This window comes from Melitaea cinxia, chromosome 16 (genome assembly GCF_905220565.1).
Source record: "Melitaea cinxia chromosome 16, ilMelCinx1.1, whole genome shotgun sequence".
NCBI classification, from domain to species: Eukaryota; Metazoa; Arthropoda; class Insecta; order Lepidoptera; family Nymphalidae; genus Melitaea; species Melitaea cinxia.
In genome coordinates this window covers 11,809,163-11,836,336 of record NC_059409.1, presented here as the reverse complement: position 1 = coordinate 11,836,336, position 27,174 = coordinate 11,809,163, and the positions used below count along the sequence as shown (strand labels likewise).

At 37.5% G+C, this 27,174-nt stretch overlaps 2 protein-coding genes across 2 annotated transcripts; one reads left to right on the top strand and one right to left on the bottom strand.

The window, feature by feature from the left end:
• Positions 1–1,007: 1,007 nt before the first annotated feature.
• On the bottom strand, positions 1,008–5,291 carry LOC123661133 (26S proteasome non-ATPase regulatory subunit 1). The gene is made up of 2 exons (XM_045596128.1): positions 4,656–5,291; positions 1,008–3,588 (listed from the first exon to the last, which is right to left on the bottom strand). The coding sequence occupies exons 1-2, from the start codon at positions 5,173–5,175 to the stop codon at positions 1,103–1,105; spliced, it is 3,006 nt and encodes a 1,001-aa protein (XP_045452084.1). The 5' UTR covers positions 5,176–5,291; the 3' UTR covers positions 1,008–1,102.
• Positions 5,292–12,793: 7,502 nt separating this feature from the next.
• Positions 12,794–27,174, top strand: LOC123660871 (signal recognition particle receptor subunit alpha homolog). Its single transcript, XM_045595897.1, has 10 exons — positions 12,794–12,973; positions 13,717–13,969; positions 14,519–14,635; positions 15,629–15,761; positions 16,284–16,434; positions 18,468–18,594; positions 19,894–20,036; positions 21,260–21,415; positions 22,220–22,406; positions 25,866–27,174. Exons 1-10 carry the CDS (start codon positions 12,857–12,859, stop codon positions 26,294–26,296), a joined length of 1,815 nt encoding a protein of 604 aa, XP_045451853.1. The 5' UTR covers positions 12,794–12,856; the 3' UTR covers positions 26,297–27,174.

Sequence of the window (27,174 nt, the reverse complement as noted above, 5' to 3'; positions counted from 1 at the left end):
TTCTTCTGTATCGATGACAACATATACTGGCTGAACTGGCGTAAAGGACTCAGTCTAGGGATGTGAATTAGCATTTATAGTTGTCCGTTGAAAAATAACTAAATCGCTAATTTCTTACAAAATATAGATTTACACAGAGCAAAAAAAAACACGTTAACGTTATTAAATAACAATTAAATACTTAATGTACTTTTTTTATTAAATAACTTGGTATTTAATATATTTTTGTTTATGAATATTCCATATCTTATAAATTCTAACATTATGTCTCATCACTACTGTCGGATAAATACGACATAGGCGTTGGAAGTCAATACACTTTCTCCAGGTTAATATTAGTAAATTTACCTTAATTGAAATAGTATTTTATTTTGTTTCTTGATATAGTAAATCTGAATTGTAACACTAATTAAAAAGTTGAATAGATAAACTTTCGAGAAAAAAATGTATTTTAGGCTAAAGCATCATAATACGTTTAGAAATTAAATATTTAGTACACAGGGTTTTGTATCGGATAAATCCGACTCAGGCGGAATAAGCCCGAAATCGTTTGTCGAATAAATCCGACTCAGGCGGTGAAAGGGTTAAAAATAAGGCCAAAATGTAGTCGCCATGCCACAACTTTAGTAAATTGTTCGCTATATTTGTGCATTTTTAAATTAACATTTGTTCAGGTTTTTTTAAAGTTTTCTTTTTGGGTTGCAACTGTTTATTTTCATTCATCACATAAATAAATTAGTCAGATTTTAAACTTTTGAGATTAATTTCACAAATAAAGTTTAATTAGAAGAAAAACTTCTATTAAAAATTCTTCTATAAAAATTACAAAACAAAGTTAACCTATATTCTATTACTTGATGACGCTTTTTATCTTAATATAATATTTTTAATTATTTGTTATACATATTATTTATCAATGAGAGGATCAAGTTATGTAATTTTATTTATTTAGCAGAAAAACAATAATAATTTTTATTAATTATAATTTTTAGTTAGTAACAGATGTATGTACTTCAATATTTTATTACAGTTTCCAATACAAGTGATTCATATTGTCCTACAAACTATTTTAAGCATAAAGGTGTTAACCAAAAAGGCTGTATCAATCATCTAAATATTCAAAAGGTTCTGGGGGCTCGGGTTCTTTTTCTTCTTCAGTTTTAGGACCAAATGCTGCCACTGGTTCAACAAGGGCTTGTTCACCATTTCCAGTATGATTTAACATTACAATGCCCCCAATCGTCACATCCTTTAACGGCGTGTACCCTGATCCCTCTACAACAGATATACCTTTCAGTTGTTGACGCATGATTCTAGCTGGATTGCTAAGGATTTCAAAGTTTGGTTCTGGTTCTTTCTTTTCTTTTGTTTCCTTTTCTTCACTTTCTTTTTCGTCTTTCTTACCTTCTTTTGATGCTCCAGCTTTTTCATCCTTTTCGGATTTACCGTGAACAGTAATATTTGGATTTGGTGACTTGGATGGCTTTTTGTCCTCTTCATCAACATCCATTTTCGAAGTAGTAGAGGATGTCACGCTGCTGGATGAACCTTCTGTGCCATGCGCTCGCCTTCTGGCTCTAGCAGCTGCAATACTCAATACAGCAGTAGTAACTCTCTCCCTTTCCTCTCGTTTCTTTTCTTCTAATGGTGCTGGGTATGCATAGAGTGAGGGTTTTGAATTTGATTTAAACTCAAGCAGTGGCATCTTTAAATCAGAGTTGAGAGCAATCAAACAGGTGGGTGTAAAAGCTAATGATAAACAATGAGCAAGTGGGAACCAGTACCAATACTGCGTAAACACTAACATTCCAACTACTGCCAACATATTCATATGACCAGTTCTATTTTGAAGTGAAACTGTTACATTGCGTCCACCAGCATCAATGATACCTTGAGCAAGAATAGCTCCGAATTTAGCCATTACATCTTCGTGTTTGTTAGAAATTACTTGGGCGTAAAGTTGGCGGAAGTATGTAACTTTAGGGCAAAGGGCTTCCGTTTGCTGGATTAAGATCATAGCAGATGCAATCAGTGCTCCTTGTCTAACAAAATTGACAGGATCGAATTTGACCATAGGCTCTAACAGCCCGATTGCTTCTCGATTTCCTGTGCCTGCACAAGCGATACCTAACGCCATTGCAGCGCCGTAACGGACATGTGGGTTGTAAGACTCAGCTAAGAGCGAAACAACTGAAGGACATTGTTCAGGGGTTCTGAATAGTAGGAACCCAAGAGCTGTAACAGCAGCACGCCGTACGTCATCATTTACGTCAGATACGGCGACGTGAAGCAACGTACGAATAGAATCGTTATTTCCTGTACCGCAATACGCAGTAGCGATAGTGTAACAACCAGCACGCCGCAACAACGGATCCTTGTCTCTCAATAATTGTTGAACAAGTGCATCGGCTTCTTCAAGCCGGCCATACATGGTAAATGCAATACCAACGGCAAGACCACGTAAAATTTTTTCATGTTGTGTTTCTTGGGCATAAGCCACCATATCTTCAATGGCGGCAGCATGCCGTGATCCTAACATCACCATTCCCATTGCTATACCTGCCGCTTCACCTGTAACTGCATCATCTTGATACAAGTTGAATTTCAACTGCTCATAAACATCTTGCCTATGTGTTCCCATAGCGGCTAGACCAAGGCCTAAGCAACCTCCATGACGCACCATCTCATTCTGAGCATCTTTTAGTTGAGTTAAAAGATAATCAATGATATTGGCGCCATGATTAGCATGAATTAAACCTAAGGCATAAAGACCTCCCCCCTCAGAATATCCTGAAGATGGACCGGCCTCTTTAGGCAAGTAAGACTGCATGAGGGCCAAGGATTCATTTTCATGGCCACGATGAATAACACCCAATGAAGCTGTTACAGTTAACTTAGCCCAATTTGTGGCTCTCGCTAACCATTCCAAATTGTCTCTCAAAAACTGGTCACTCGTTGTTCCTGCATGCATAAAAGCATTGGCTATAACTGTAGCTGTGTGGCAAATCGACACTCTTATGGCATCTTTAGTACTTTTAAGGATGAGCATATCTGCATGATTGGATCTTATTAAGAATTGTAATTGTAACCCTATAGATACGTCTCCACCTAATATTGATATTAATTTTTCCACTCTTTTTTGATGCTCTTTTTCTTCATCATTTAAGCTTTCTATGTCCCTTTCAGGTTTTTTAGATTCTTCTGCAGGTGTTTGGTCTACTTCCATAGAAGTTTCTGGGAATGGTCCTCCCTGGGGTTGTGGTTTCCCACCAAGAGCACTAGGTATTGGTGCCGTAATTCTCAGAGCCTGAAGAACTCTACCTAAGAACTGTTGTGTAGCTGAGTCATACAAGTCAAAGGCAATTTGGTACGCCATGAGTACTGATTCTTGAGGTCCATGAGTTAATTTGTCGAGTATTTCTGCTACAGACAGAGGATCTTCAAGGAAGATGAGGCATTGACACATGTTTACATAGTCTGGTATGTTCAACCCTCTGTATAGTCCAACCAAAGAACGAAGAACTGTGCTGCGGAACCCTCTGTTCTGGAGGAGGCTCATGGCCACTGTAAAGGCATACTGAAGCATTCCTGCAATGAAAAGAAACAAAACTATTTATTAAATTTTTATCTATGGTTACATTTTATTAAATTTGTTCTAGATAAGATATTTCATTCACCAAGTTCAACTCAATTATTAGAGGCTAATGATGATTTTGATAGTATTTAAGTTTTATAAAAAAATTTAGGTAAATTCACTCCTTTGAAAGTTATTGGAAATTGAAGTCAAAATTAAATTCTTGTTTTAAACTGTGCACAACCTCAGTTGCTTACTTCAACTAATAACATTCTTGGCTCAAATTTTAAATTGTGACTTCGTGATTTGGGGAATTATATTGTGTCACAACATCTAAGTGTTTTTATTTTTAAATTAGGTCTTTAGGCCTTACAAGGATAGTATAAACTATTATTTCACTATCAATAGAATGTTCAAAATCTACTACACTGAAGACGTGTTTTAAATTAATTCACACACTTAACTTTTTTATTTTTACAATTTATTGGAAAATTACAGCAATTAGTAACAAACTTTTCATAAACTAAATTTCGTAAAAAAAACCAACAAATAACATTAAATAATATTAATAAGCTTTTGTTATAGTCATAAGAAAGATAGAATACAGTACTATTTTCATTTGTCATTGCTTCAGCCTGTAATATCCCGCCCATAGGCCTCTTTCCCCATGTAGGAGAAGGATCAGAGCTTAATCCACCACGCTGCTCCAATGCGGGTTGGCGGATATATTCCCTACTATGAGTAACAATTGCTATCAGGGGTACATGATAACAACCAGGACCGACGGCTTAACGTGCTCTCCGAGGCAGGGTGGGGAGACCCACAAGGACTGCACAAACACCTAGACCACGGCAAACACCTGTATGGCCAATACAAATGTTTGTCATGTGCGGGGATCAAACCCGCAACCGCTAACGTAACCGGCACAATCCATGGCTGTGACTGTTGTGCCAACACGGCGTCACACAAACACCGAGGGAAAGTTATTACATTTGAACAAAAGCATTTTAATATATAATAAATACAAATATACTCTGATAGAAGTAGATTGTATACAGTCAAAATTACAACAAAGGATTACCTGCTATATCATCAGACTTCATGATGGACTCCTCAAAGATGTCCATCCTCCTCGTTTCTAAAGCTAGCCCGAGTGCTTGTCTGTACTGTCCATCGTCCAAGCATCTCTGGAACATCCGATTAACGATAGCCTCCAAGCGAGGGTCGATAGGCTCAGAGGAACTATCAATGAAAAGAGCTTTCCGCTTTTGTGTATAAAAATCGATCGCTTTTGCGATTGTAGTATCGACATATTCATTTCTTGCATTTACGTCGAACAAATCACCAGCACCTAATGCATATGTAAGTGAGTCTTCGAATGCGCCCAAATGATAATAAACTTTACTGGCCACTAAAGCGGCTAGCTGATGCTGAGAAAATACTTTATCCTCGTGTAATATCTCTATTTTTTCGACAGATTCAGATATTTCTGGCCAGAATTCATCGACGATGTTGTCCAATCTCTTCAAAGCGAATTCCTTTACTTCGTGCATAGGCTCGTCGAGCAGGGATATGATCCCCGCGGCTGATGTGATATTCATTTCAATTTAGTTTATACTAATCAACAATCAATCTTTGTTAATAAATTTCCTTTCGATCGAAATTAGAACAAATCACAATGCAAGTTCACGACTCAACCATGAATTGACAATTTTGTTTTAATCAGAGTCAACACTAGAAAACAGTCTGTTCTCATTGAAAATGTAATGGAACATAGAAATTTTAACCAATGACAAAACAGATACGATTAGGTTCATAATCCTTTTAACCAATACTGTGTTCCGATTCCATTTGCATTTAAGCAATGTAATATGTGTGTAAATGTAATGAACAATTTACAAAAATTTATGGTACGAGTGTGTACTTAAATATTTTTATGAAGTATATATTATTATATAATTGCGTTTATTATGTTATTTCTGGAATTGACTTTTTTTACGATTTTTTATTTATACAAATTTTGCAAATATTACATCCTAATTTTTTTGTTGAACGTTAACGTTTTGACATTGATGGTTATGACCTAATGAGTTGTCACTTTTCTATCAGAAATCAAAAACACGCAAGTCGACGACGTAGTTAGCACCAGGGGGGTGACACTTCCATAGTAATTGAATTTTAGATAGATAGTAGAGTCCTCTATTTTTTGGCCCCTAAGTTACTTTGTTCTCAGTTTTTTCTTATTGTCAATAGATGGCATTGAAATCATGGATTTTGGGAAAAGTAGATGATTTATAGTTATTGAATCACAATTTTATGACTATGATATTTTATCCAAAAAGTGAATATTTTAGAGATTACAAATAATTATTTTTTTTTAAATATTAAGGTGTATCTAATTTTTTTTTATGCGAAGAGCACTTAATTCTTGGCTTGCAACTTCCATAGTGGCAACACAGGCAACATCGGTCATTAACAAAATGGCGAATTGTTGTGTTTCGGTGTTGTGTGTTTGCGTATGCGCATTTCGTTGGTTTTTGTGATATTGTGATCTTCCTTGTGCCAATTCCACATCTTACGTTGAGTCGAGCCCCCGCTCCTCCGTGGTGTTGAGTTCTGCCTTTGGATGAATTCTCTGTCTGATGATTCTGACGTTGAGTTGAGCCTGGTGGCTTCTCCGCTTTGCGAAAAGACGCTATTGTATTGTGCAGTTATCGTGCTAAAGACGCTTTTGTGTTCGTTTTTGCAACATTATAACATGCCGAGATTATGTGCATTAAAATGTCCACCCTTGGGTAAGCCATGCTTTACAATATTTACATTTTTTGATATGATAATAAAAATATTAATATTTACATAGTTTTATACAGTGTAGAGCCGGCTCAATGCTCTATAGGTATTAGGTTATGTTCTACTCATTTCGAGATGCTTACAAATAAAAACAACTCATGTTCCCCTATATGAGGAACGGATTTTCTCGTAGACTCTGTGTGACATAAAATATGGCTCGGTAATGATATACAATCCCGGCGAGAAATTTATGGGGTTGGGGGGAAAGAGGGGGTGGGAGGGAGTGTGGATTTTTCATCCCGCCGGATAACTATTTTCGTGTAAACCCCGCTTTTACAGAGATATCGTGGTTGAAGTTTTGAGGTTAAAATTAACCTATCACCTTTTAGGTTAGAGTAACGCTTGGCTCCGGCTTAAAAAAAAACACTAGGGGTAGGGCAGACCAAGACCACGTGGACAGCGGGGTGCTCCGATTCGGTTTTGGGTATTTTTCGAATTTCTATTCCTATATTCCAGCACACAATGTTACTAATTTTATTAGAATATTATGTCTGACACGTTATTTTGTGTGTATGTCACTCGTTATGTGTGTCTATATGTCAGTCGTTAAAGGTCAGTTCGTATCGTATTTTGATCTTGCAATAAAGATCGTTTTTACATAAATTTGTTCGAAAATAACGCGTGATAGTCACACTATGCAGCATGAGTACACTTACTGCACCGGAATTAAGGTAGAGTCAGAAATAACAAAAATTTAACCTCCCAAAAAAATCTACCTGTATTGTACATAAAATCCTATGGCTCATTTATTCCTACTTACCCCCTATAGAAAAGTTCTTAATCATAGTGATCACTTTATTGAAACTATAACTTTTATTTTTTCAAGGTATTCCCATGCATCGATTCCCCAATCCTGAGAAGTATCTGGAGAGATTTAAAAGTTGGGTCACTATTGCTGGTGGAAATCCAGAAAGTGTTTCAGACTATGAATACTTCCAAAAGCAGAGACTGTGTGACAGGCATTTCACCGATAAAGATCGACTCAGATTTAATCGATTGAATGCCCTAGCTGTCCCATCACTACATCTTACTGGTAAGTTATCTAATCATGTTATTCAGGCTTTTTTTTAGGTTTGGCTTTTATTTTGTTTGTTTAAGCCGGTTGTGGCCAGTAACCTCATGCAGTCAACAGAAAATAATGGAAAAACCATATTACATTCCAATTTATAGAAAGTATTTTCTACTCTGGACTGTGTATAGTATTTTTCTTACTGCATACTATGAAAAATTGTATTTAGAAAATATGTTTCCTTGATATAGGTGGTTTTCCTAGACGCTTAATTATTATAATTAGAAATATAAAATGAAAATTCTTCAGAGTAAAGTAATAAATAGATAAATGAAGCCTAAGACTCAAAGATTGTCAGTTACTAATATGGCTATGAGCTACTGCACAGAACATTAAGTTATTCTTCTAATTTTACAGGCTTTACTCCAGCGGCTCCTGCCATGGAAGCAGAAGCATCAACATCCCAATCAATGGATATAGGTAACACGAATTCTTTATTTAAAGTTGCTGAGCAAATACTAAGTTTTAATAAATCCTCAGATCGAATCTTAGTTTTTGCTACCTACAGCTTTATGATAACTGAACAGAATATTTAGTTATTCTTTTAATTTTATAGGCTTTACTCCAGCAGCTCCTGCCATGGAAGCGGAAGCATCAACATCCCAATCAATAGATAAAGGTAACTACAGATTCTTTATTTAAACTTGCGGGTGTAAATTACTGACCTACTGGCCATAAACTCTGATGCTATGTGGGAGTGAAAATTGGAAGCAGTGATAACCAAACAAAAAATGTGACATGTCTTTCTGGTTCCCACAACATAAGGTATCCTAGAGTGCGGCTACAAGTACTTTATGTGCCTGTATGTAAATGTTAAAATTTACTTAATTTGCCTATGAAGCAGAGCATTATCCACTTGACAAAAGGTATAAAGCTGAAGCATTCTTTGTTTTCATTTAGTCGACTGCTTTGTGCATTGTCTTTTGTTAATTACTATTGAAATAGTCCGAGTAGAGTTAAAATATCAATTATTACTTTAAGAAAGAATTCTTACAACATATTCTCAATGGTTGTCATTGACAAGTACAGAGCAGCTATCAAGAAACATTTATCATTTATTTATTCAGGTTTTTAATATTTTCCAGGCAATCTCGCTAGAACAGTTCAGAAGAAATTGGAAAAAAGAATATCTATCGAGCATAGTTATTGCAGGCGTTTGTCTGAAACAAATGTCTCAAAATCAAGTAAGTACACTAAAAACATGTTAGAATTATAAATACATTTAATACATAAGTTTTTGTATACTGTGGCTTAAAATATAAAAATATTTGTTGGAGTTGTCAGAAAAAAATAAGCCATCTGGGACCTTTTAATGAAAACGCTGCCTTAAGCCCTTTGAGATATAAGAAAATAGTGTATGGTGGAACTATGTATCCTATATAGGTCTACAGAAAAGTCCGCGATGGCATATGTCTCTCTATATAGATATAGACAAAAGATATAAATATAACAAAATCAAAATAATGCACAATAAAATTAATTTCATGTCGTGATTCGACAAAGCCGCGCAGGCGCGATTGCAAATTAAATTTAAAATTTTTATATTTTGTATTTAATAAAAATGAATATTTATGTAATAAAAAGTCATTATTTTCCTGTGATGGCTCTTTTTTTTTTCATATAAAAGGAATTGAACCCACATATAAAAGTACTTTCAATACCGTTAATATCTTTCTTTACAAGTAACTTTCACTTCTTAATTCATAAAATTAGGTTTAGTCAATCTCTAAAATATTTTTGAAGATGGTGAATTAATATTTCTGTTACTTTCTTACAGGTGTAAAATCCAAGTTGCCATCATTGCTGCTGAACAAAATAAAAGTCACACAGCGGCAAGTAACGCAATTGAATAGAGAAGTCCTCCGATTGCGCAAGCGAGGTTTAAGTTTGAAAGCTAGACTAACAAACGCAACAAAACTCAACAGAAGTGTTGCATTTGAAAAAGTTACAAAAAACATGACAAATCCGGCAAAGCTATTCACAGGTATGCAGTGCCTTTTGACAACAAAGAAACCAAAAGGAAGGCGTTTCACTATTCAAGAGAAGGTCCTGTCTCTGTCATTATATAAGAAGAGTGTCAAATGCTATGCTTTATTGGCTAACTATTTTACTTTGCCTTCTGCAAAATCCCTGAAAAGACTGCTAGCCGAAATTAAGCTGCAACCAGGTGAAAATAAATTGATCCTCGAAAAAATTAAAAACACAGTTAGTGAAATGAATATTGAAGATCGCCTGTGCACACTGATGTTTGATGAAATGTCTATCACGCCTCAAATTCACTTCATTGACCAAAATGACCAACTCAAAGGTTTTGCCGGAATTGGAAAAAGCAAAATTGCCAATCACGCCCTAGTGTTCATGATAAAAGGGATAAGGGCGAATTATAAACAACCAGTGGCATATTATTTCACAAGTAATATGAACAAAACGGAATTAAAAATTGTCATAAAAGACATCATACGATTGATTCAAGACACTGGCCTCAAAATATTATGCACAGTGTGTGACCAGAGCACAGTCAATGTGGGCGCAATAAATGACTTACTAAGTGAAGAGAAGGCCAGATATCAGAGGCGAGGTATGGAATGCAGAAAGGATGTTTTCTTTGTGCAAGGCCAAGAAATTATTCCAATTTATGATGTTCCTCATCTGTTAAAAGGTTTGCGGAACAACCTCCTAACGAAGGACATGATATATAGAGATTTTAATGATGAAGGAAAGGAGAAAGTTTTTAAGTGGCATTATTTGCAGCAGCTCTACGCTGCCGATAAATCTTTCGGAGAATTGCGCTACCTCCATAAGGTCACTGAGGAACATATAAACCACGACAAACTAAAGAAGATGCGTGTAAAAACGGCAGCACAAGTGTTCAGCCATAGTGTTGCTGTAGCGACAGAACATCTGACAGCACGTAATCTTTTGCCTGAAGAGTGTAGAGAATTAATACCAATCACATTACTTATCGATAAATTGTTTGATTCCTTGAATAGTAACACATTTCATGTGCCAGATGGCAAAATGTATAAAGGATGTGTTAAACTATCGTCACCCCACCATCAACTGTGGGAAAAAGCAATAAAAACCTTAAAAACTGTTAAATTTATTAAAAAAAAGAAAGTTGGTGACAAAATACAAATAGTGGAAACTACAGTACCGTCAGTGGACAATTTTATTAAAACAATTGAAGGCATGAAGGCACTTTGGAAAAAATTAAATGTGAAATATGGTTTTGATGCTATGCTAACCAGACATTTTAACCAGGACCCAATCGAAAACTTCTTTGGGAATATCAGGAGTTATGGGGCGAGAAATACGGCACCCGATGCTGTTGCGTTTGAGGGTGCCTATAAATCTTTGTTACTCAATAACTTTAACTCGCCCCACTCCCTACAGGCAAATTGTGAGAAAGACGAAAACCAGTGTTTGGAAACTTTACATTTTTTTTTAAACGAAAGCAAAATCAATGAGCCTGTACCTGATATTCCTAATGAAACAATTGAGTTCAACAATGAATTGATCACATTAGTAGAAGAATGCGAAGGAGACTCAGGTCAGAGAAATTATGTGTGTGGTTGGGTCTTGAAAAAATGTTTAAAAAGTATAGTAAAAACATGCCGTACCTGTCGGTCGAAACTAATAGAAATTAAGAATAAGCAAGATACATTTACTCGCGCGAGGGAGTACGCAAAAGAGAAACAATGGTTAGTATACCCATCAAAAGACCTAGAAAAGTGCTTTCATGAAATACAAAATATAGTGACATCATTTTTAAAAAAAAATGTCCCAACAAATGGTTTAAAAAACAAAATAAAAATGTTCACAGATGTTTTGGTAGATTTCCCATTTGATTGCAGCACCCACAAAAAAGAATTGACAGAATTTTTTCAAAATTTAACAATAAAAATATTGATTTACAGTTGGTGCAGATCAATAAACAGAATTTTAAATGGTAAATTGACATATGAGGGTGACGATGAGTTAAAAACCTATGCTCAAATATATTATAATAAACATATTAGGCATTTCAAACAATAACCCGTGTGTAAATAAAAATGTACCAAGTTTTGACCGCTTTATAGTGTTTTGTCTTTTTCACTCTAAAATGAAAGAGAGAAAACCTATTATAATAGTGTTATAACTATGACAAGTTTATTCAGCGTTTATTTGTATGGGGGTAATCTAAAGGTGCAATTACGTAGCCGAGCTACAGCTAAGAACTAACATCTTGGGCCCTGTTTAATAAATGTTACAAATTGTAATTTTAGATTACAGGCTACAAGTCTACAAGTTTCTGTTTAATAAAGAATAAATCTTACAAGGTTACCATGGTGGAAAACTTACAAAATTGTACCAACAATTTTACATATTTCTGTTTAATAAACATTTTCTCTTTACCGGTGATAATTACAAATTTGTACGGAAAACTGTTTTATTGAGCACATAATTGTAATTACAAGTTTACATATTTTGTAAATTGTAGTACAATTCCGACAGGCGGACTCGTTGTGTGTCAGAAATTTACAATTTAGTGCCTCCTAATTTACATTTTATATAACTTGTAACTTACAACTACAAATTTTAGATACAATTATTCATCGAAATCTACAGGCGTTGTCTACACATAAACGTTTATTAAACAGCACTTGTAATTAAAATATTTGTAAGATTAAATATGTAAAATTCTTAGTTATTTGTAAGGTTTATTCAACAGCACTTGTCATACAACTTAACAAATTTGTCACTTATTTACAAAATTGTTGACTTGTAACGTTTATTAGACAGGGCCCAGATGTATGTAAAACTTCTGCTTCTGACAGTATCCAAATCGCTATGATTTTTGGTAAGACTGATAAGTTACCATACATTTAGTGAGACGAAATCTAATTTCTCTAGTGTGTAGTTTCTATAATGTATCTGACTGACTGTTATAAATAAACCTTAAAGTTGGAATTTGAATCTTTTTTTAATTAACACATCACCAACCTGCGTTTCAGGTTCATGAATGTAACTGTTTAACGCCGAGTTGCACGAAAATAAATTAAAATTTAAGTAGTGATTAAACTAATTTAATCGCAAGAATTGTATGAAATTCTTGTGGTTAAATTGTTACATTCATGAACCTGAAGTCAAAAACCTATACATTCCTATCTATAGATACTTATACATATAAGTATATATATATATATAGAGCTTAGTACTGGGGCCAAAATACAGTTGTCGCTAGCATTCAAACTTGGTTGCACTTTTATACCATGAGAGGGCTCTCTTTTCCTGTATGCTTATATTACTCTTTGGTTAGCACGTAGTAAGAAACAGCTGCTTTGTATCGTAACATTGATTCAATTTTAACTCAATTATACATAATGTTGGACTTATTTAGCATCTTCAGTAAAGGAGGCATCGTATTGTGGTGTTTTCAAAGTACAAGTGATATATTTTCACCGTCAGTAAACGCGCTTATTCGGAATGTTATATTACAAGTAAGTCCACTGCCAGTCAGAAGCCTTGTTCACAACTATTTTACTTCTAACTAGGTCTTGTTTCTGTATTAAATAATCAACTAACCTTAAAAACAATCAATTAATTCGATATAAGATTATAAATGTTTTAAAATAGCAAATATATAGAACTGCTCATATAAAACTACTGCGAAAAGCAAAAAACGTAAATTTAAGCAAGTAAATCACAATTATATAAAAATATGTGTTAAATGCAAATGATACAAGATTATGTAATTACCAAATAATATAAAATTAGTAAACTATACTATTGTTTGAAATGAAATTAAAATCACATGTCACATTTTCATATGCTAATTAAAACAATACCTAAAATTATACCACACTAGCGTGTGAATCTTAGACCAGGGGTCTTCAAAACACATAATTCATATTTGTGTTTGGTCACAAACTAAAAAATCCAACTTCATTTACATTGATATGTAATTGATGTAGGTAGTTGTAAAACAGTTAATTAAATATGCATTATTAGGAATAATTCAAAAGGTACTTCTTGCTCAAATTGTAATGGGACCACACGACAAACAACAGCTTTTGATTAAAAGAAGAATCATCTAAATTAGTGCATCCAGTAAAAATTTATGAAGAAATACATAACTCTGGCCAACATTTGTATGGCCTATAGAAATATTTACCATCTGTTAGGTTCAAACAATTAGTGTGACCAATGTATCATCATTTTATATGAAAATGTTATGTTTCAGGAGCGCTCAGGGAATAATACGTTCAACCATAATGCCCTCAGCTTACAATATAAACTCGACAATGAGTTTGAACTGGTTTTTGTGGTTGCCTATCAACGTATATTGCAACTGTCATATGTTGACAAGTTTCTGAACGACATACATCTAGAATTCAGGGACAAATACAAGAATGAACTTCAAATTGGCAGGCACAGTATGGACTTCGATTTTAAGACAACTTTTGACAAAGTCCTCAAGCAGTGTGAGAGTTGGGGTTTGTAATACTTTTCGACAATATTACAAACACTACTGATCGACAATATTACAAAAGATACGTGTTAATATTTATCCGTGTGTCTTAGGGACACAAAGGTCTTCTCTAACTCCTTCCACTTCTCCTGGGACAATTCAGCCCTCTGCTATAATGGGCCTGCAGCTTTTCTAATCTCGTCTGACCTTCACATCCTTTGTCTTCCTCTCTTTCTTCTAGTATGAAATCTAGAGTTCCACAGGGACACATTCTTTGGATCCCTGGATCCATCCATCCATCCATCCATCCAAGGATGAATTATAATTAAGTAATTATAAATCTATATATGATTAATACATTACGTAAGTTACTTTGTTAAATGTAAATGGTTCTAGAGTAAAGATTATAATTGTCTCTTACTACTTAACGAAAAGTTAGCTAATCCAATTGATTTAGTGCAATTTTGTGAGATTACAGTTAGTAAACTTATAGAATTACTTATTCTCATATCTATAAATAATAATTAATAAGTATAAGTAATAATTTATAAACATGAAAACTTAAATATTTCAGCTAAATCACAAGCTAAGATTCCAAAGCAAATGCGGACTTTTGAAGACTCGCAGAAGTCTAAAAAGACTGTTGCGTCTATGATAGAGCGTAAGGGAGAAGAAAAGAGCAAGAAATCAGGTATTTATACAAGATTACAACTTTTACTACAAAATTTACACAAAAAACCCTAATTGTTGTGTTACTGATATTGCATCGTATTATGCAAAAGTATTTTTTTAATTTATAATTTTTATTTTCTTATTTATTTATTTAACATTTTACAAAACACAAATTTGTGTTATGCAATACAAAAATTTCATTTATTATGTATGTGTGTATGAGTTGACACAAAAAGTCAAAATATAACTCAAATCTAAGTAAATTGGTTAAATGGATTATGAAATATCTTTTTTAATAGACTAATAATGATTATAAATTGAAATCTTTGAAGCCTGGGTCGTATATATATATATATATAAAAAAAAAAATGTTTTTAGATTCGAATTTGAATGATTCATTCAGGTCATGAGCAATTATGATTCAAGTTAAACAAAATTCATTTGCAATTCAGTTTGTAACATCCCATAGCTATACATAGGCCTCTTTTTCCACATAGGAGAATTATTGGAACTTAATTTACCACTCTGCTTCACTGTAAGTTGGCGGATATATTCCCTACTATAAATAAAGATCGCTATCAGGTATTTATGATAACAACCAAGACCGACAGCTTAACATGCTCTCCAAGCCACAGTGGAGAGACGTACAAGGACGGACAACCAATCTGGCAAGAAAATATGTAGAAATACAAATAACAATCCTTAGCTGGAATCGAAACCTCAAAACATCGGTGGTTTAGGCGCGTATTGTGCAACACTACACCAGGGTGGTCACGCAATACATTATATTAACTCAATATACATATCGATGCCTAACACCCAAAAAGGATAAAGCGACATTTTTTGAGAAACTGAGTTATATATGTAGTTTATATATATATAGTTGTATTCGATTCTAACTATATATATAACTCAGTTTCTCAAAAAATGTCGCTTTATCCTTTTTGGCTGTTAGGCATCGATATATTAAACAATAATAATTTTTTAATATAATTAATAATATTAATTACAGTGAAGATAGTGGAAAACAAGAGTATTCCTAACGGCAAAGCGGAGGAGTCTCCAGAAGGGGATGAAGATGTAATAGCTGCTAATAGAGCCAAACTAGCTCAAAAACTAGCTGCTAAGAGTAAAAAGGAGACTAAGTAAGTGAATATTTTACAAATTTAATGAAATATATAAAACTAGCTGATGGCATATTTTGCATAGCTTTATTATTTTTTTTTTATTTTTTTACAAATCTTCTATTAAATTTTTTTAAATTTTATTTTATACAAACAATGCGCTGACAACTACGGACGCAAAATAAAATTAAATATCCAGTAACATAACTGTTGTTTTATAATGTTTACGCGAATTTTACTCATTTAATAAAACAGTCCTCCCGTGACCATGGTTGCTGTAAAGTATCCGAAACGTCGGGAATCAAAAGTTAACAATAAACCGCGATAAAATCCGAAAAAGGTGTTTTATTAAACATAACTGTTATTAAAAACATTCAACATTCAGCCTAACATCCCAACTCCCACAGCTGGGCATAGGCCTCTTTCTTCACATAGGAAAAGGGTTGGAGCTAAATCCACAACACTACTCTACTGTGGGTTGGCAGAACAACATCATATATATATATATATATATATTTTATTATAAAGTGATTGATGTACTAGGAAGTCCCCGAAGAGTCCTAAAGCGAGTCAAGAGCGTGTGAAGAAACCGCGGGTGTGGGAGTTGGGGGGAGGCTCTCGGGACCTGCCTTCGCTGGACTTCAGCAGCGACAAGGATGCCTACGAACACGTCGAGGTAGCGACTGACACCCAGGTAACTTCGATCTGTATAAACATTTCTTGTTATTATTATTATTATTTTTGTATATAATTTTGTTGGCAAATAAGCAAGTGACTAACCTGTCGATAAGAGATTACTGTAACTTATAGACGTCTGCAAGACCAGAAGCATTGCAAGCGCGTTTACGACCCTATCCCCGATTCCCCCTCAGGAGCTCTGGTCACTAGTGATGTGCCGGATCGTCAAAAATGCATATCCGCGGATACGGATCCGGATACCGATATTTAGTGTCAAGATCCGCGGATACGGATACGGATCTTTATTTACTCAATCAATCGTTGTTGGCGCGTGAACTTGAAACGATAGTTGTATAGATGTTGTAGTCACGCCTGCCGCAACGACGACCAGGAATAGGGTTGCCAGATCGAATGACTCTATTATCGGGAGAAAAAAACAATTTTTTGGGGTATTGGGACTTTGCTCGGGAAAAACAAAAATAAAATAAAATAAAAGTTCATAAATATATTTTTAAAACAACAACATTTAACGTTATTGTAACATCATCCCCTGCCGAATAAATACTAACAAAAAAAAAAAAAAAAACGCAGTAAATGGTTCTCTCATTACTTATATTATCATATTATTAATAAGTAATAATCAATGAAATTTGATAAAGTAATTTATTTTTAGCTTGCCACATGTGTTTTGTGTTACCTTTCATAGATTTTACCATTTTCTGTGCTTTTTCACTATTTAACTTTTAATTCAAATAATTTACCTCATAGTTGAGTGAAATTATAACCTCTGCTATTGTTAAATCAATAGATTGTTCAGTAAACTAAACACTCTTTCAAAATAAGTATTGCTTACTGGATACTAGCACTAGCACTAGACACAATTTTTTTTTACCTACTAATAAAATAGGCCCATATTTTGTCATTGGACATTTTCATTTTTCCTTCTGAGAGGTGATTTAAATTAAATATTTCTTTTAAAGAACAATAATCACTATACAATTCATCATTTTTGATCCAAGAGCTCATTCCATAAGAACAAAGTCTCTTTTAAATAAAAAATTTGAGTCTTTTATATAAGGAGTTCTAACCGAAATCAAATCGTTCTTCTAAGTACTTAATAGCTCGTTTGAAAAGCTCAGTTCGTTGATCGGTATTATTAATGTCGAGGTACTTCCCCAGTCAGGCTGCTACAGATTTTGAGCAGGATATTTCCTGCTTGGCTCTACCTCAATTACATAATAACATGCCAATACTGCCGGAGCGCCGAGCGGCTACGTTTCGCTTGACGAAATTTTTTAGTTTTTTTGGGGAGATTTTTTTCTTTGTCGGGAGTCGGGTGGGTCTACAAAAATTCCGGAGAATCCCGCTAAATCCCGTCCATCTGGCAACCCTAGGTAGGACAGGTTTTGACTTGCATTGCGCGCGTATTACTTTTGTAAGAAACAAGGCCCAGGAAACGTCAGGTATCTAAAAAACTTAATAAACCGCGATAAAATCGGAAAAAGTTGCTTCAATGAAAAGTTATTTGTTTTTCATTTTCTTATATTGATAAAAGTAATGTCACTTTCTATGTGTAATAGTGATATCACAAGAAAATTGATTTAGTATGTCTAAGTTACATACTATTAGTATGGTAATAACTTACTAGAATATATGTTTGCAATTAAAGTTCTTAAATATTTTTAATTATACCACTTAATGACGTAATCTAAGTTTTTATGCAGCATTTGATCCTGTCAAATAAATTTAAAAATTAATAAAAGATCCGTAAAAGATCCGCGAGAAAAGACGACGGATATAATTTTTTCAGCGGATATCCGCGGATCCAGATACGGATATCCGGAACATCACTACTGGTCACCTTACTCAACAGTATGAACACAACACTGCTTGAAAGCAGTATTATTTAGCTGTGATCTTCTGTAAGGTCGAGGTACTACCCCAGTCGGGCTGCTCCATATTTAAGCAGGAAATTTACTGCTGTGCCCTACCTCAGTAAATAGATAAATTATGTACCTAATTGATGGTGATGACTAATTTTATCATTAGCTGCTGGGACAAATGGCAGGCGCTATCCGCGATTTGGAAGTGGATTCAGAGAGCAGTAGTGATGAAGAAATCGAGCAAACACAGACCAGTCCCAAGAAGAGTGCTGGCATGTTTAGTATATTTAAAGGTATGAACCATATCTAGTATTTAACTGACTTCAAAAAAGGAGTAGATTATCAATTCAACTATATTTTTTATGTGTGTTACCTCAGAACTTTTTACTGGGTGGACTGATTTCGATGATTCTTTTTTTAATCGAAAGGAGGTGGAGGTGGAGGTGGAGGTTATTTAAATTTGATCCAGATCTGATCTGGTTGATTTTAAGTAACCTTTGAAAACGCGAATTTACTTGACTTTTTCGTGGACATACATTGTATTGTTTATGTAATTGAATTCGATTTTTTTTTTTTTTCGTTTGTGAGCAAACACAATTATGTTTTTGTTCAATTACAAATATTAATTTTTTAACGAACCAGTATGTCACAGGTATTCAATTCAAAGAACAGTGAAATTTAAAAGATTTTCTGTTCGAGCTACTTTTACATTTTTTATATATAAATTATCAATTTTTAATGTGATGTTGATTAAGGACACAAAGTATCTCATTTTAAAGTTTGGTCTATTATCGACAGACCGAAAAACGTAAAAGGAATTATACAAAAAAAAAACGTTTTGACTACGGACTACTCGACCTATAATTAGTTTTTCCTAAATATTTCTCATGTTTACAATAATGTTTATGTGTATAGATACTGGTATCCATAAAAATCTTCTTGGAGTATACTCCCTATTTAAGTAGCATGGTGGAAAAAAAATATTGAATTTGAAACAAAGAAACAGCAGTGACGCTGAGAGTTACCTACTGGTTTTAGCTGTAGCAAGTTATACGCATATTTGTTTATGGTATACCTACCAGCATTTACTGTACCGATACGAATATTGCTATTCGTGCGTCAATTCATGTTTTGATTTTAGAGTTTTATTGTGTTAATTAATTATAATTTAATTAATAGAACTAATGATCGCCCATTGGTCGAAATTTGACAATAATTAAAAGTTTGGACATTATTAAGGTTCTATGTCAAAGACTATATATACTTCTATAATAGTACACAAAAGAGCAAATATGCTTGTGTGTATCATATACATGGTAGTGTGTGTAATGTTTTCTTTTTTTTGATTAAATGTATTTTTATGGATAATTAAAAAAATATATATATTAGCTTTCTGCACTCCTTTTCTATATAAACTATAAGTGTGCGAAATTTCATACTCCTCTGTCGTCGCAATTTTCGTAAAAAGAGATACAAAGTTTTTGCTTCACATAATAATATAAACATATTTTAATGTTTAATATCATTGTCATCGTTCTTAAGGAGTACACTCCAGTCGCGCGTCTGATCTGACATCTACTTTTTTTTCTTAGGTCTGGTTGGTTCTAAGGCGTTATCCGAGGAAACCATGCGTCCAGTATTGGACAAAATGCGCGATCATCTGATTGGAAAAAACGTAGCTGCAGATATTGCTAATAAACTCTGTGACTCCGTTGCTACCAAGCTTGATGGCAAGGTACCATACATATTTATCTAATAATTGTCTATACAAGACAATAGATTTCCTGTAATTTGCTTGTATTTTGCCTTGTAATTTTTTCTTGTCTATTTTTTTATTTTATTTTTTCAATAGTGATAAATTGAGCCCAAATATATTGAAATGTTAAAATAATTAATTACTTTTGCATTTCAAATTTTAATTGAATCTTTCTATTATATTGTTTCTTTTTTTATTTAATTCTTATTTAGCGTATGTTTCTTATATTCTTGTATTAATAAATAAAGCTAAATATAGTATTGGGTTAAATTGGTCACATTTACGTCACCCCCTCACTACCTATTGTGACATCACATATTTTGCAACTGCTGCTTTTGTTTCGATCCACTAACAGCACTGGTTATTAACTGTTGCGTTGGGTGTTGCGGGTGCAATGCTTATATGCTATAGCTAGATGTTTGCCACACATAGGAGTTAATCCTAGTGGAGGCCGTTGAGTGTGAGAGGCTGAGGATATTTCTATTACCATTTTTTTTATTTTTTAAATAAAATTAATATCTATCAAACAAAGATCTATAAACTGGTACAGTGAGTGTACTAGAATTTGCCAACAAAACAATTTAAGCTTTTATTTTTTAAGTTAATCCTTTATATATTATGTGCTTCAGATATCATGCTTAATACTAACAATTAGATATATTATATTTTGAAACGTTGTCCTTGTCACAAAATGTCACACTTCTTCGCCCCGTACCCCCCTTAACGTGTGACGTAATTTATGGATGCTTTGTAATAAGTGTTGTTTGTGTGTGGATGTGTTTTTATTGTTTATATAAACTTTTGGTGTCAATATAGTATATTATAATGATTCAACCTCTAACATTCCACTGTTGGGTATGTCTCTTTCTCCGTGTAATAGTAGGATTAGAGCTTATACCACCACGCTGCTCTACTGCGGCTTGGCAAATATATCTAGCCCGTTGGCGCAGTTTATAGAGGCCCTGCTTTCTGCGCCGCGGGTTGCGGGTTCGATTCCAGCCTAAGTCTTGATGTAATATTTGTAGTTATTTATTTATATGTGTATATTTATAAATAAAAACTATTTAGCTATATCAGCTGGCTGTTACCTATAACACAAGCTTACCATCGGAAGGGACGACCGAGTGTATTTTATAAGACATTTATTTATTTATGTATAATAAAGTATATTATATCCATTCAATTATTTTCTATCGGCCTAGGTGCTTGGAACATTCGACAGTGTAGCTCGAACTGTGAAGGCGACCCTGACAGAGGCTCTAGTTCAGATATTATCCCCGAAGCGTAGAGTGGATATCTTGCGTGACTGTCTGCATGCGAAACAGCAGGGACGTCCCTATGTGATGGCGTTTTGTGGGGTGAGTGCCGTTTTACTAATAGTACGTGTATGGTACAGTCCACGGTTGAGTGAGAGATGACATGTGACCGTAAGTCATGAGGGAAACCAAACCCAATGAAAGTCGATTTAACACTGGACTGATGGACTGGTGGACTGTATCCATAGGTCGCTGGTTCATCTGGCTCGAAGGACCAAAAAGCTGTATGGTACAGTCTAAGGTTCAGCGAGAGATGACATGTAAGGGAAGTTCATTAGGTAAAACCAAACCCAATGAAGTCGATCTAACACTAAGTTTATTAAGATTATTTTGAGTATATACAGAGTTACTTGTATAACATCAGCATTCTTGCAGGACAAGATAGCTAACATCATAAGTAACGACTTTTGATAGTTTGTTAGATTTTACTTTCATACAAAAAAATATTAATTAATTTTCCGTTTGAATGTTATAAACTCTACGCGCATCCCAAAGATTAAGTAAACAGTTACCACTTGCGGGTGTGAATGTGAGGGGGGGGGAGGTCCGCAACGGCGCTTGCGCCCTTGAACTTGAACTACAACCATACTACAACTTGTACAAACCAAATAAATGGTATTATAATATAAATAAAAGTTTAATAAAAAAGGTTTAGTGATATATTCTGCAACTGTAATCATAAAATTATAGCAACATTTTGTTTTCACATTATCGGCTAAACTAATTAAGAGATCTATAACACGACAAAGCGTGGCATTGTAACCGCTGAGTTAAAACGACAATGCTATTAATTATGGTCTATACAAACTATTTAAACTTCGTCTCACCATCAAATTTTGTCCTAAGGTGAACGGCGTAGGTAAATCGACTAACCTGGCCAAGATCTGCTTCTGGCTGATCGAGAACAACCTGTCCGTGCTGATCGCGGCGTGCGACACGTTCCGTGCTGGCGCCGTGGAGCAGCTGCGTACACACGTGCGGAGGCTGGACGCGCTGCACCCCGGCGCCGTGCACCTGTACGAGAAGGGATACGGTGAGTGCTCACCGCGAGCGTGCACAGCGGACCGTGTGTCGTGTGTTGAGACTGGACGCGCTGCACCCCGGCGCCGTGCACCTGTACGAGAAGGGATACGGTGAGTGCTCACCGCGAGCGTGCACAGCGGACCGTGTGTCGTGTGTTGAGACTGGACGCGCTGCACCCCGGCGCCGTGCACCTGTACGAGAAGGGATACGGTGAGTGCTCACCGCGAGCGTGCACAGCGGACCGTGTGTCGTGTGTTGAGACTGGACGCGCTGCACCCCGGCGCCGTGCACCTGTACGAGAAGGGATACGGTGAGTGCTCACCGCGAGCGTGCACAGCGGACCGTGTGTCGTGTGTTGAGACTGGACGCGCTGCACCCCGGCGCCGTGCACCTGTACGAGAAGGGATACGGTGAGTGCTCACCGCGAGCGTGCACAGCGGACCGTGTGTCGTGTGTTGAGACTGGACGCGCTGCACCCCGGCGCCGTGCACCTGTACGAGAAGGGATACGGTGAGTGCTCACCGCGAGCGTGCACAGCGGACCGTGTGTCGTGTGTTGAGACTGGACGCGCTGCACCCCGGCGCCGTGCACCTGTACGAGAAGGGATACGGTGAGTGCTCACCGCGAGCGTGCACAGCGGACCGTGTGTCGTGTGTTGAGACTGGACGCGCTGCACCCCGGCGCCGTGCACCTGTACGAGAAGGGATACGGTGAGTGCTCACCGCGAGCGTGCACAGCGGACCGTGTGTCGTGTGTTGAGACTGGACGCGCTGCACCCCGGCGCCGTGCACCTGTACGAGAAGGGATACGGTGAGTGCTCACCGCGAGCGTGCACAGCGGACCGTGTGTCGTGTGTTGAGACTGGACGCGCTGCACCCCGGCGCCGTGCACCTGTACGAGAAGGGATACGGTGAGTGCTCACCGCGAGCGTGCACAGCGGACCGTGTGTCGTGTGTTGAGACTGGACGCGCTGCACCCCGGCGCCGTGCACTTGTACGAGAAGGGATACGGTGAGTGCTCACCGCGAGCGTGCACAGCGGACCGTGTGTCGTGTGTTGAGACTGGACGCGCTGCACCCCGGCGCCGTGCACCTGTACGAGAAGGGATACGGTGAGTGCTCACCGCGAGCGTGCACAGCGGACCGTGTGTCGTGTGTTGAGACTGGACGCGCTGCACCCCGGCGCCGTGCACCTGTACGAGAAGGGATACGGTGAGTGCTCACCGCGAGCGTGCACAGCGGACCGTGTGTCGTGTGTTGAGACTGGACGCGCTGCACCCCGGCGCCGTGCACCTGTACGAGAAGGGATACGGTGAGTGCTCACCGCGAGCGTGCACAGCGGACCGTGTGTCGTGTGTTGAGACTGGACGCGCTGCACCCCGGCGCCGTGCACCTGTACGAGAAGGGATACGGTGAGTGCTCACCGCGAGCGTGCACAGCGGACCGTGTGTCGTGTGTTGAGACTGGACGCGCTGCACCCCGGCGCCGTGCACCTGTACGAGAAGGGATACGGTGAGTGCTCACCGCGAGCGTGCACAGCGGACCGTGTGTCGTGTGTTGAGACTGGACGCGCTTGCACCCCGGCGCCGTGCACCTGTACGAGAAGGGATACGGTGAGTGCTCACCGCGAGCGTGCACAGCGGACCGTGTGTCGTGTGTTGAGACTGGACGCGCTGCACCCCGGCGCCGTGCACCTGTACGAGAAGGGATACGGTGAGTGCTCACCGCGAGCGTGCACAGCGGACCGTGTGTCGTGTGTTGAGACTGGACGCGCTGCACCCCGGCGCCGTGCACCTGTACGAGAAGGGATACGGTGAGTGCTCACCGCGAGCGTGCACAGCGGACCGTGTGTCGTGTGTTGAGACTGGACGCGCTGCACCCCGGCGCCGTGCACCTGTACGAGAAGGGATACGGTGAGTGCTCACCGCGAGCGTGCACAGCGGACCGTGTGTCGTGTGTTGAGACTGGACGCGCTGCACCCCGGCGCCGTGCACCTGTACGAGAAGGGATACGGTGAGTGCTCACCGCGAGCGTGCACAGCGGACCGTGTGTCGTGTGTTGAGACTGGACGCGCTGCACCCCGGCGCCGTGCACCTGTACGAGAAGGGATACGGTGAGTGCTCACCGCGAGCGTGCACAGCGGACGTGTGTCGTGTGTTGAGACTGGACGCGCTGCACCCCGGCGCCGTGCACCTGTACGAGAAGGGATACGGTGAGTGCTCACCGCGAGCGTGCACAGCGGACCGTGTGTCGTGTGTTGAGACTGGACGCGCTGCACCCCGGCGCCGTGCACCTGTACGAGAAGGGATACGGTGAGTGCTCACCGCGAGCGTGCACAGCGGACCGTGTGTCGTGTGTTGAGACTGGACGCGCTGCACCCCGGCGCCGTGCACCTGTACGAGAAGGGATACGGTGAGTGCTCACCGCGAGCGTGCACAGCGGACCGTGTGTCGTGTGTTGAGACTGGACGCGCTGCACCCCGGCGCCGTGCACCTGTACGAGAAGGGATACGGTGAGTGCTCACCGCGAGCGTGCACAGCGGACCGTGTGTCGTGTGTTGAGACTGGACGCGCTGCACCCCGGCGCCGTGCACCTGTACGAGAAGGGATACGGTGAGTGCTCACCGCGAGCGTGCACAGCGGACTGTGTGTCGTGTGTTGAGACTGGACGCGCTGCACCCCGGCGCCGTGCACCTGTACGAGAAGGGATACGGTGAGTGCTCACCGCGAGCGTGCACAGCGGACCGTGTGTCGGGTGTTGAGACTGGACGCGCTGCACCCCGGCGCCGTGCACCTGTACGAGAAGGGATACGGTGAGTGCTCACCGCGAGCGTGCACAGCGGACCGTGTGTCGTGTGTTGAGACTGGACGCGCTGCACCCCGGCGCCGTGCACCTGTACGAGAAGGGATACGGTGAGTGCTCACCGCGAGCGTGTACAAGCGTATTATGTGTTGTGTGTTCGCATGCACATAGACGCGCTGCGTTAGGATTTGGCCTTCTTTACACAAAAAATCTCGTGATCTAGTGTCTACGACACGAAAACTACATTGAATGTGGTTTTAGTTTCAAAAATATCCTTTTTTAGTATTTTAATTTTAGTAGCTACTTCCTTAAAAGACAAGAGATTTATACACCAAATATTACTAAATAATTGCAATAAAGTGAAAGAATAAACCCAACGTACAGAATAATGAGTTTATTCATTAATGGTTGCCGTTGATTTGGAATAAAAAATTTCAAAAATGTTTATTGTATTTATTTGTTTTTAATCAAAAAGTTTATATATCCTATATGTCCTTAAAATTTCCAAGAAGGATGAATCTCATATTTAAATTGCAAAAAAAGCTTCATTTGCTACATTTCATATGCCTAGCTTTACTAGATATGAAGGCGATAATGAGCATAAATTGGGAGCTGGTTGGCTGTTTATTATTAGTATTAATTCTAATACTTTATATTATTTATCAACAGGTAAAGACGCAGCCGGCATAGCAATGGAAGCTATAAAATACGCAGCGGATTCGAAGATAGATGTCGTTCTGATAGATACGGCTGGTCGGATGCAAGATAATGAACCACTCATGAGAGCTCTGGCTAAACTTATTAAAGTCAACGAACCTGATCTGGTACTATTTGTTGGTGAAGCATTAGTTGGCAATGAAGCAGTCGATCAGCTAGTCAAGTTCAACCAAGCTCTAGCTGATCACAGTTCATCTTCCAACCCTCATGTGATTGATGGGATTGTGCTGACCAAGTTTGATACCATTGATGATAAAGTGGGAGCGGCCATTTCCATGACGTATATAACGGGACAGCCCATAGTATTTGTCGGTACAGGACAGACATATACAGATTTGAAAGCGTTGAACGCAAATGCTGTTGTTCATGCTCTTATGAAGTGATCACATAGTTCTATTTATATCTTAAAAATCAAGATTTACAAAAATTATTACAAATTATGAAGTCACAAAGTTATTGCCAATTGAAAAGAATATTAAAAATATTTCTTGTAAATTAAACCTTTATCATGTTGCCAATATGATTTTCAAATATTGAAAAAAAAATAGTAGGTGTATATCGTTTATTTTGTCAAACAATAAAAAAAGTTTAATTTAGAAGTGACATCTTAAAATCGCTTACCTTTTCATCTATGTTAGTTAATAGATACCTTAACTCTTGTTGTATATTTCTTAAAAATACTATTGTCTGTGGTTACCTTACTTTAATTAAAAATAAATATGTCTATGTCTACATTTTTATTAGCTGTTTAGTTTTCTCTTCCGTTATAAAGGTGCTGGTAAATATTAAACGGACCCAAAGGTTAGCAAAAATATACATTTTAAATGCGTAGGATTAATTTTTCAGTGCCTTGTCCCAATATCGAATAAAAAACGAATGCAATTTTGTAAAAGACACTGCCTTGTTATTCGTTTTAAGGAGAACACATTTATATAATTAATAGGTAAAATAATATATTACTTCATATTTTGTCTTTGAAATTTCATATTTTGTCTTGTGAATTATTGTATTGCACATTGAGGTGTTCGGTTGTATTATTGTATTATATTTATAAATAAAATGTTTTTTTTTTTTTAAAGTAAATCGCCATTATTTGTTTAATGTATATATTTTATGATATCACAAGTCGATTAATATAAATTTTTTTTTTTCAAATTAATACTACAATGAAATGAATTGGTTTACAATATTCTAGTATTTTTGTTATTTTATCCTACAACAGTTAACAGTAAACCAGGAAATATAAGGTATTGAAATTCAA